The 12188-nt window shown below is 44.5% G+C and overlaps 1 protein-coding gene across 2 annotated transcripts in view; it reads right to left on the bottom strand.

Moving 5' to 3' along the window:
• The window catches only part of ARHGAP39 (Rho GTPase activating protein 39), a 189494-nt gene that overhangs the window by 135525 nt on the left and 41781 nt on the right, over positions 1 to 12188 (bottom strand). For both annotated transcript variants that reach the window (XM_063450969.1, XM_063450970.1), the window contains exon 2: positions 11576 to 12010. In XM_063450969.1, the coding sequence (XP_063307039.1) occupies positions 11576 to 12010 (435 nt within the window). The remainder of the gene's footprint in view (positions 1 to 11575; positions 12011 to 12188) is intronic.

Below are 12188 nucleotides of genomic sequence, written 5' to 3'. Positions count from 1 at the left end.
CGCTAGACGGCTGAGCTCGCGCTATCTAACAAGATATACACTTTACTAAAACAATCGTTAACACATTTACAATTCCCAACTAAACTATTGGCCAGTACCTTGAATGGACTACCTAAAACTATATACACCCGTTTTGGTTAGCCACACTGCCCAATCACCACATATACATAGCGAGCTAGAGAACCGAATTTACACAGGCGCCTCTTAGTCGCACTATACAACGAGCTAGAGATCCGAATTTACACAGGCGCCTCTTAGTCGTACTATCAAAAGTCTAGTGGGTTCCAAATTTACACGCCTTCCCACTTAGCCCAGATAGGATGAGAACTAGCGAACCGAATTTACACAGGCGCCGCTTAGTCTCCCGGTCCCTCCGACCTAGCGAACGTAATATACACCCTAGAACGCTAGTCTAGACAAGACACCGGTGTCCGGCTAGGGCTATTTACACCAGGACCCCGCCTGACTAACCAAATCAAACGGTCTGACTAAAGAGCGTTCGATCGAGCGGTGCGCCTTCGCTCCTTCCCTCCGACAGAGGGGGCAGATACAGATTCAAAAACCCCTTTGGGCCTACCGCACAATCGGTATACCCCTAGCGGGTCCTGCCGTCTAAAACAGCAGTTATCTTACCTCCTCGTTCCTGAACCTGAGTTCACACTCATCGACGGGGACACCCCAGCACTTCTCACGTAGAGGCCGATGATCTCCTGGACAACAGACCAGTGGCGCCGAGACGAAGGGAGGTCCACGCAGAAGTTCAGGGGTGCAGCCGTAGAGAACGTGGGCAAAGATAGACCGTCTCACGCCTCTGCCTCTCAGCTACCGTTGAACGATGAGCTTCCCGGCCAATGCACCAAATGATACCGGAGAAACTGACGGAAGCCAAGCACAGAGAGATGGACACAGGTTTCTTCAGGAAGGAAGAGATTCTTTATTGGATCACCGATCGGGACTCAGAGGGACTAGCGTCACCAAAATACAGCAAAGTCTGAGTACTGAATACATAGAGTACATTCCTTATATAGCACTGTAGCTCCTCCCACAATTAACTACACCCACACATACCCTTAACCTATTTAATGAATAGAGTCTAAACTCATCCATCCGGTCTAACCACGTGGCTCATCTGATACAAAGGAGAGGGACGCGTAATTCCAGTTCTTACATTCCTGCACCTGGTCAGTACAGTGATGACAGTATCTTAGCTACGTGTTATTAACTAACTGATACTACAAACACATATACATACATATGCCTTGTGGCAATCTTAGCCTGCTAAACTTGTATTTTACTGGAATTACATCACAGTTATGGTGCGTAGACTGACCATTTAAAGATAAGTGGAGACAAAGTTGACAGACGAGGGACTCCATTTACCATTAAGTTCTCTCTGCACTGTCTTTAAGGCTATCACTCAGGCAGGTCAACATCGGCAGTGAGCTATGAAGGATACCTGGTAGCGGTCTTCTCAGGCTCCTTGCATCTCCCTGTCACATGGGGAGATCCCAGAATCCTCCTAGATAATCATGGTCAGTCACTGTGATTTAAATGGCTGTGTTCATTGATAAAATCATAATGGTAAAAAGGGACTGTGTGCAGTGAAAAAGCATGACGGTAAGAGAACAACGCCAAGTAATTAGCTTTCTCCCAACATATCCCTAAATGGAGAGACACTGATCGTTCTCTATCCAGCCTGATCTAATGCATTCAAGGAAACGGAAGAAAAGCTGCTTGACACCTATGCTCAGGACACACTTCCTAGTCAGACGCACCTAATAAAGATCATATTATTAATGGTGCGTTTAATGTTCAGCGAGTGAAGAAGCACTACGACCTCTCCTGGAATTAAACAAGTATTTAGTATATGAATGCGCTGCAAAATATAATTGAGGGAAAAGTGTAATATCATAAACTAAAGCAAATTCGAAGGAACATGCAGCCGGTGACGTAAACACACTAGCCACACAAACGGGAGGCAGTACTTGGGCCAATCAGAGAAAGCCCCAGGACCGTGAAGCAGCCTGAGACACAGCACTGATCAAGCATGCATACTCCCAGGGATATTGACCTCAGGCGCTGTCCTTGGCGACCTTCTGTGATTTCCCAATTCTTTCCGCATCAGGAAAAAAAGAAGGCTCTTATAATTACATTATGGAGCAAGAATAACTTCTAGACAATTCGGATTAGAGAGAGTGCCCCGTGCCAGCCGGCGAGCAGGAAGCTCACAGCTCAGTACCCAATGCACTCAGTTATTCTGAGTCCTGCAAACAGATCGATCACTCAGGTTAATCATTCTTTAGATCAAGGATTAATATCCCATGATCCTCTGGGACAATGAAATTCTGCCATCACTATGTCACTCGTTTCAAGCTTGCCAGCAGTCATTCCCCATCGACCAACTGGTAGAGTGAGTAAAACAGGTGATAAACCCTGGGCCCTAGGCTGCTGCCTAAGGTCACCGTATAGGTAATCCTGCTCTGCTTATATAATGGTCCTAACATCCATCATGGCGGGCTCAAATTTGCATCTCAATGCTGTGTGTGTTGTAAATGGAGGGCCAGGGCTGGCTAAGAAATTTTATCAAACTTCCCAGCCACCTGGAAAATGTAGGTTTACGGGAAAATGTGAAGATTATATATTTGTATTTTTTAATGCATTAAAAGAGAGGCTCTCTCAAGCCAGGAGCTCCCCCTCCAAAAATCATGGTTAATTCTAAAAAGGCCTTCCAGTAGGTGCTCAGACTTTTAACTGGAATTTTCTGAAACCGTATATCTGCTGTGTTTCAAATAATAGCAGGACTAAGATAACGGTACCCACTCACGAAAGATCAGATGACTTGTAAAACGGGGTTTAGGACTTAGTGTGGCTGTATAGGTCTAGGGAATGTTTTACATGCAAAGTCGAGGTCTGACTTGTTAAATTAATAAAGTATAATGTTATTTTGCTATATGCCATTGGAGATCTGTCAGTCCCCAAATGAAACGGTTAAAAATAAGTGGCAGCCTTCTGGTGCGATAACAAGGCAGGTTTCAGATCCTACAGGTTCTGTGATTGCGCTCATAGGCGGCGCAGTCTTCAGAGCCCGGATATTCTGGTTTTCCATCACGTGGTGATGACGCAAGGATTAGAGAAGGGCTCAGTAACCTTGAGGAGTAGACAGCACCTCGGAACAATTTTCAATTGATTACAGAGCATTAAATTAAAGGGGTGCGGGATCTTATAGTTTCATGCTTGGCCGACTCTGTTCTGGTCTGTGAAAGGTGCAATGAATAATTCACCAGCCTGTGTCATGTTTATTTTAAGCTCCGATCACACAGCACCGCCGGCTGACAGCTCCTCTCCATCTCTGATGAGCCGCTTGCCTACCGCAGAATCCAGCGGCTGCTAAAGGAGTCCCAAAAAAAACAAAAGCCATCACATTTCTTGTGCATTGCGACATTAACGACTCTTACTGGAAGCAATAGTTAATGATCAGATCATTGGAGACACATTGCATGACTGCATGTGTTATGCCAACAGGATCGATAGAGATGTACAAAGGACTTATAACGAATATAAAAGAGGAAAGACCTAAAATGCTGGTTTAAGCTACATTAACCCTTTCATGGCCAGGTTTATTTCATACTTTTAGGACCACAGCAGTTTGGTATTTCTTATATGAATATTTATTATTTGATTGTTTGGTTAAACTCAGTTTGCTTGTTTTTCACTTGTCCCGAGAGTGCCTTTATTGTGCCTGTGTGTGACTGCTTTAAAAATCTGAATATGTGTAAGATCAGAAATAGAATATTGTAAAGAGCTGCAGAATCTGTTGGAGCTATATAAATGGCAATATTATATTATATTGAAACAGCTACACCCAAGACTCACAGCACCCAACCCTGCAGGACTTGCCATAAGGAGAGCCTGGGCCCCATACAGTATTGAAACAGTAACACCCAGGACTCACAGCACCCAACCCTGCAGGACTTGCCATAAGCAGAGCCTGGGCCCCATACAGTATTGAAACAGCTACACCCAGGACTCACAGCACCCAATCCTGCAGGACTTGCCATAAGGAGAGCCTGGGCCCCATACAGTATTGAAACAGCAACACCCAGGACTCACAGCACCCAACCCTGCAGGACTTGCCATAAGGAGAGCCTGGGCCCCATACAGTATTGAAACAGCAACACCCAGGACTCACAGCACCCAACCCTGCAGGACTTGCCATAAGGAGAGCCTGGGCCCCATACAGTATTGAAACAGCTACACCCAGGACTCACAGCACCCAACCCTGCAGGACTTGCCATAAGGAGAGCCTGGGCCCCATACAGTATTGAAACAGCTACACCCAGGACTCAAAGCACCCAACCCTGCAGGACTTGCCATAAGGAGAGCCTGGACCCCATACAGTATTGAAACAGCTACACCCAGGACTCAAAGCACCCAACCCTGCAGGACTTGCCATAAGGAGAGCCTGGACCCAATACAGTATTGAAACAGCTACACCCAGGACTCACAGCACACAACCCTGCAGGACTTGCCATTCAGTATTGAAACAGCTACACTCAGGACTCACAGCACCAACCCTGCAGGACTTGCCATAAGGAGAGCCTGGGCCCCATAAAATTACAGAACCAGCTACACCCAGGACTCACAGCACACAACCCTGCAGGACTTGCCATAAGCAGAGCCTGGGCCCCATACAGTATTGAAACAGCTACACCCAGGACTCACAGCACCCAACCCTGCAGGACTTGCCATAAGGAGAGCCTGGGCCCCATAAAATTACAGAACCAGCTACACCCAGGACTCACAGCACACAACCCTGCAGGACTTGCCATAAGGAGAGCCTGGGCCCCATACAGTATTGAAACAGCTACACCCAGGACTCACAGCACCAACCCTGCAGGACTTGCCATAAGCAGAGGTAGCATTTCTGGATGATCATTCAGTGTTTCCTTTTCCAAGGATACCTCCTCCCCTCATCCTGTCTCGGTTGGAGTTCCCCAAGGCTCTGTCCTTGGTCCCCTTCTATTTTCTCTTTATACTGCCTTTCTTGGGAAACTTATCACACTCAGATATACCTCTCCTCCTAGGACCTCTCCCCTGCCGTCCTGCAACGTGTCACTGCTTGACTTTCTTCCATCTCTGACTGGACGTCCTCCCGCTTTCTGAAGCTCAATCTCTCTAAAACTGAGCTCCTTGTCTTTCCTCCTCCTAATACTGATCCTCCTCTTTCGCTCTCCCTTCAAGTCAGTGATATCCATCCTTGCAAGCGCGCTGTCTTGGCGTCATACTTGATTCTGGCCTCACCTTTGAGCCTCACATCCAGTTTGTGGCCAAATCCTGTAGATTCCAACTTAAAAACATAGCCCACATCCGCCCCTTTCTTACACAAGATGCTACCAAGGAACTGGTCCATGCTCGAGTAATTTCCTGCATGAATTACTGTAACCCTCTCCTGATTGGTCTCCCCAAAAGCAGTATTGCCCTGCTACAGTCTGTAATGAATGCCGCCAGACTGATTTTCCTCTCTAGTCGGCCCTCACACACCTCACCCCTCTGCCAGTCCTTACATTGGCTCCCTGTATCCTATAGGAGTCAATTCAAAGTGCTAACCCATACATTTAAAGCACTGAACAATTCTAGCCCCTCTTATATCTCTTCACTGATCCAGAGGTATGCCCCTCCTCGTACCCTCCGCTCTGCTCGTGGCCACCTCCTGACCGCTGCTTGCACCCGTACGGCCAACTCGTGATTGCAGGACTCGCGGTCGGCTCCTTTCCTGCCTAACGCCATCAGACTCTCCCCTAGTCTTCAATCCTTTAAGAAGTGCCTTAAAACCCATCTCTTTAGGAAAGCTTATGGCCTCCCAGAGTAACATCTACCTTACATGCCTGTCTCTTGCTCTCTCCTATAGGACAGTGCTTTACTCTCTCCTCCAGCTCTGCTTCACTTATCTTATCTGATTGATATTTCCTGTCCCAATGTGTTTTATACCCCACCTCCTATAGACTGTAAGCTCGTTTGAGCACGGTCCTCTTCAACCTATCGTTCCTGTAAGCTTTCTTGTAATTGTCCTATATAGTTATAGATACATCCCCCCTCTCATAATATTGTAAAGCGCTACGGAATCTGTTGGCGCTATATAAATGGCAATAATAATAATATAGCTCCAACAGATTTCGCAGCTCTTTACAATATTACAAGTGAAAAAACAAACAAACGCTGTTTAATCCAACAAGTAACCCGTTAAGGATTCAGGCCTGAGAGGGGCCTTTTAGGGGTCCTGAGTGCCGCTTTCTGGATTTAGCCAGGTTTGCTCCCAGGCAATAAACTAATACAGCATTGAGTGGATCCCCAGCTTCATTACTGGGATAAATGTATATTTTATGTAAGCACACAGCAGTTATAACAATGTGCACATTCCTGTTCAACAGAAATTCTCTAAATATTGTAGTCTGCCAGAGTCCTAAAACTGTCACTGCCTTCTATCACCTCCATTGTAAAAATGTGCCATCAAAAAAAATATAAAATACTCACCCCAGATTTTACAACCATATTATTTAAATCAAAAACATGTTAATCCGAATTATGGCACAAACCTCCACTCGATCATATCGCGCTTACGACTAATACAGCATGATTATTGGTCAGACAATAAGCCTACTCGTATCTCATTAGCTCCAATCATGGTTAGACGATGGCCAGATTACCCACTCTGTAGGTGTTAATTTCTGGCTGAGGTGTGCTATCCTTTTGAGTAAAAAAAGAAATAAAAAGTATATAATATAAATATCATAAAAAGACGAAAATATCTCCTCTGCTGCCATGACACTTCCCAAAATAAACGCTTCTTCCAGCACAATCTGATATGAGCAGAGAAATAGAATTAATGAGATAAGATTAGACGCCTCACCATGTACTAAAGACAAATCACTTATTAACAGGACCCGAGTGGAATCCACAATTAAATGATATATTAACGCAATGCTCCTTTACTAAGGATTTCATTACGGAAGGAAAGGAAGTCACTCTGCCCACAAACAAGGGATATATTCTAAACAGCCCAGATTATGCTAAATAAATTCCTTTATTTTCAAATGGTGTTTAATACAAATCCAGCTGATCGAGCATTTAATGAAAATGTGTAGAAGACAGAGTTAATGCAAAGAAATAATTGGTTAAATGTAGAGTAGCAGAAACATTAACAAGACTCGAGACAAAAGGGCAAATAGTAATATAGGAAGGGTAGTAAGGTAGTAAAAGCTGTAAAGGCCAACACTGACATAGAAAGGGTAGTAGATACCTGGAATAGCCTTCCAGTGGAAGCAGTAACAGCGATACAGAAAGGGTAGTAGATACCTGGAATAGCCTTCCAGTGAGAGCAGTAATAGTGATATAGAAAGGGCAGTAGATACCTGGAATAGCCTTCCAGTGAGAGCAGTAATAGTGATATAGAAAGGGCAGTAGATACCTGGAATAGCCTTCCAGTGGGAGCAGTAACAGTGATATAGAAAGGGTAGTAGATACCTGGAATAGCCTTCCAGTGGGAGCAGTAACAGTGATATAGAAAGGGTAGTAGATACCTGGAATAGCCTTCCAGTGGGAGCAGTAACAGTGAAATAGAAAGGGTAGTAGATACCTGGAATAGCCTTCCAGTGGGAGCAGTAACAGTGATATAGAAAGGGTAGTAGATACCTGGAATAGCCTTCCAGTGGGAGCAGTAACAGTGATATAGAAAGGGTAGTAGATACCTGGAACAGCCTTCCAGTGGGAGCAGTAACAGTGATATAGAAAGGGTAGTAGATACCAGGAATAGCCTTCAAGTGAGAGCAGTAACAGTGATATAGAAAGGGTAGTAGATACCTGGAACAGCCTTCCAGTGGGAGCAGTAACAGTGATATAGAAAGGGTAGTAGATACCTGGAATAGCCTTCCAGTGGGAGCAGTAACAGTGATATAGAAAGGGTAGTAGATACCTGGAATGGCCTTCCAGTGGGAGCAGTAACAGTGATATAGAAAGGGTAGTAGATACCTGGAATAGCCTTCCAGTGGGAGCAGTGACAGTGATATAGAAAGGGTAGTAGATACCTGGAACAGCCTTCCAGTGGGAGCAGTAACAGTGATATAGAAAGGGTAGTAGATACCTGGAATAGCCTTCCAGTGGGAGCAGTGACAGTGATATAGAAAGGGTAGTAGATACCTGGAACAGCCTTCCAGTGGGAGCAGTAACAGTGATATAGAAAGGGTAGTAGATACCTGGAATGGCCTTCCAGTGGGAGCAGTGACAGTGATATAGAAAGGGTAGTAGATACCTGGAACAGCCTTCCAGTGGGAGCAGTAACAGTGATATAGAAAGGGTAGTAGATACCGGGAATAGCCTTCCAGCCCCAGCATCACTAAGCGGCAAGCGAAGGAGCAGGGAGATCACAGCAACCCCACCGCCTGCCTACAGTACGCATAGCCGACCACCCGCCTCCAGTGGCCTAGGAGTCAGCGAGAGAATGTGCGGCGGGGGAATCGCTATGTTCCGGCACAGTATGGAAAAATGAAACTTCACAGACAACTGCTGACATGCTTTTATTGGTTACCTGTATAGATCGCTGTGTAAATGCAGAATGCTCATTGGCTGCCCCTGTTGTGACATGATCAATACAAGAGGTCATCCGGGAGTCAACCTACAGCCGCGTTACACATTCAAAGAGAGTTTCAAATGTAAGGCCAAAATAGCCGAACTGGAATATCTGAGAGAATTTGAATTCCCAATGCTGTATTTAGTGAATAACCACGATTAGTGAAAGTTTTAAGAAAACATTGCCTGAGCTGGACAGAGCATTCAGAAAGTAGGATCAAAAGGTAAAACATTACCATCACGAACTTCAAAAAAGTTACATTTCCAGGATTTTTCTTTTTAATATTAATTATCAAGAATTCAAATAACATTTCAAATTATTGGCAAATTGAACAAATAGCTCAACTCAAAAAATTCTCACAGCCAGCTATGTTTTGAATGGATGTTGGCGTCCTGACATGGTCCTGTACGATAGCGGTGACAAAGATGCAAGATGAAAAAAACCAGACAGGCAAGATTTAAAAATAAATAAAAAATGGCGCAAACCTGTGTGCGACTTTGATAAATCTCCCCCATTGATGTCCATGTTCAATGCAGACTGCCAGCGCTTGCTCACAGGGGACAGATGGAACATGGCAGAGTGTTTATTGCAGGATTTTCATTACAATATGTTAATCCGCTGCACATCTTTTACTTAACTCCACAGAACTTGGCACAAACAAGTCATTTATTAGCAGCCAGAATGCCTCCACGTGCTGTAATCTCGGGGCATGTGCAGTATAGTAATGCAAATTAACAACTGCTCATTTAAACGGCACCACTTTCCCCCCCTCCTGACTCAGCAGCGGATTTGTGTTCTGTGTTTTACAAACACCAAACATAACCACATCTAGTGCAAAATTCTGCCCTATTCATTATGGTGTCAGATAAACGGCAAACACCTATCCACGGTATATGTTTACCAGACCGGAAATGATTGGCACGACATTGATGTAACCTGGCAGCCAAGGAGAGTGGACAGATGACGACTTACTGTACTAGTCAGTGGGGGCACTAGACACCGTTAAGCGAGCGTGTGTACTGTATGGTCATGGCATTCATAATGACTGAGTGAGAAGAGTAACGGAATCTGCATAACATTTTGTGTTCAGCTTGAACATTCCCGCACAGAAACTTTTCGGATGATTCAGAAGGCGTTCAGGGACAATGCAATGAGTGCAGTGCAAATAGAATCACCCAAGTGACTCAGCTCCCCTACAGCCCGGATTTGGCTCCCGGCGACTTCTGGCGTTTCCCAAAAGTAAAATCACCTTTGACAGGGAAGCGATTTCAGACCGTCGATGAGATTCAGGTAAATACGACAAGGTAGCTGATTGCCATTCCAACAAAGGGTTTTGCAGAGTGTTTTGAACACTGAAAGAGACGCTGGGAGAACCGTGTGAGGTCCCAAGGTGCCGACTTTGAAGGGGACTGAGGCGTCATTGTCCTATCTTATTCAGTACAGGTCTCGATACTTTCAGGCCTCGTATTTGTATTCCGTAAATCTAAAGCTCCTTGTTGAGAGTTAAATCATTTATGCGACCAAGTCCTGCTCTCATGGTGGCATTACTAGTAGTTAGCGGTTTCCCACCAGATCTACAAACAACAGCAAAAATTCACCAAATGACAGAAGCAATTGGTACAAGCCGCAGCACAGTTTAAGAGATTTACATTCTGCATTCACAAGTAGCTTCAATCCACACACTAGAAACATATCTACACTAAATGACACATACCGCTCACCACAGGGCTGTGTGTAGATTATAAGGTGTGTATCCCTCACTATAGGGCTGTGTGTAGATTATAATGTATGTACCCCTCACCATAGGGCTGTGTGTAGATTATAAGGTATGTACCCCTCACCACAGGGCTGTGTGTAGATTATAAGGTATGTACCCCTCACCACAGGGCTGTGTGTAGATTATAAGGTATGTACCCCTCACCACAGGGCTGTGTGTAGATTATAAATTATGTACCCTCACTATAGGGCTGTGTAGATTATACGGTATGTACCCCTCACTATAGGGCTGTGTAGATTAGAAGGAATGTACCCCTCATTACAGGGCTGTGTGTAGATTAAAGGGTAGTAACCCCTCACTATAGGGCTGTGTGGAGTTTATAATGCAAATCTAGGATTCTTTAGCCAGGGTTTAATAAATGTACTTAAAGGGACACTATAGTCACCTGAACAACTTTAGCTTAATGAAGCAGTTTTGGTGTATTGAACATGCCCCTGCAGCCTCGCTGCTCAATCCTCTGCCATTTAGGAGTTAAATCCCTTTGTTTATGAACCCTTGTCACACCTCCCTGCATGTGACTTGCACAGCCTTCCATAAACACTTCCTGTAAAGAGAGCCCTATTTAGGCTCTTTATTGCAAGTTCTGTTTAATTAAGATTTCTTATCCCCTGCTATGTTAATAGCTTGCTAGATCCTGCAAGAGCCTCCTGTATGTGATTAACCCCTTAAGGACACACGACGTATGTGACACGTCATGATTCCCTTTTATTCCAGAAGTTTGGTCCTTAAGGGGTTAAAGTTCAATTTAGAGATTGAGATACAATTATTTAAGGTAAATTACATCTGTTTGAAAGTGAAACCAGTTTTTTTTCATGCAGGCTCTGTCAGCCATAGCCAGGGGAGGTGTGGCTAGGGCTGCATAAACAGAAACAAAGTGATTTAACTCCTAAATGACAGTGAATTGAGCAGTGAAATTGCAGGGGAATGATCTATACACTAAAACTGCTTCATTAAGCTAAAGTAATTTAGGTGACTATAGTGTTCCTTTAAAATAATCCAGGATCAGATGGTGAATTTGATATAATATCCTGTTTGTTAATCATTGGCAGAGTACAGATGGTGTTCCTTGGATACAATACATACATTTAATAAACCTCATTACAAAACATTACAGATTGTGAGCACTCTGGTTGGAGTCTACAGATGCACATAGACTAGCAATCTAAACGAGTTACCTGTCTGATTCTTCCTTCACCACGAAGTATGGCGCTGAGTGCCGGTTGGCCTTCACTTGCTCAGTGCATTTATCTCCTGCGTCCAGTTCCTGTTCGAGGGACGAGCTGGTACTCCCTTCACGGCTGATGTTACTGCTCCTCCCGGGACTGTTCTCGGTGGAGGCTCTTGGTGATTCTGTGTTCTGTTTCAAGGTCTGCAGTTTGGCCAAGGGGATAATGTCACAGTTTTGAGGCCGGTGCCATACAGTTCTCTGCGTGCTTGCATTGTAGTAATAGAAACGTGATGTGTTTGGATCGAAGAGTTCCCACCACTGGTTCTCGTTTGTACGTTTTATCCTGACTCCGGAAGGTGGGTCCCAGACACACTCTCCGGTGATAAGATTGGCGTACATACACTCACGTGTACGCGGCTCAATGATTTCCACCCATTCCAGCCTAGGAGGAAAACAAAAAAAAAGAAATTATGTATAACAAACATTTAAATTAAGAACAATGCACGTATTATATTCTTATAGAACGGTCATAGTGGAAGTCTAAAAAAATATTATAACACCCTGTAAATAGTGTGTGGCAGGCTCTCCAAAAAAATGCTACATTTTGGTGCGGGTGTTAG

Source organism: Pelobates fuscus, chromosome 4, assembly GCF_036172605.1.
Source record: "Pelobates fuscus isolate aPelFus1 chromosome 4, aPelFus1.pri, whole genome shotgun sequence".
NCBI lineage: Eukaryota > Metazoa > Chordata > Amphibia > Anura > Pelobatidae > Pelobates > Pelobates fuscus.
This window is presented reverse-complemented; position numbering and strand designations above follow the sequence as displayed.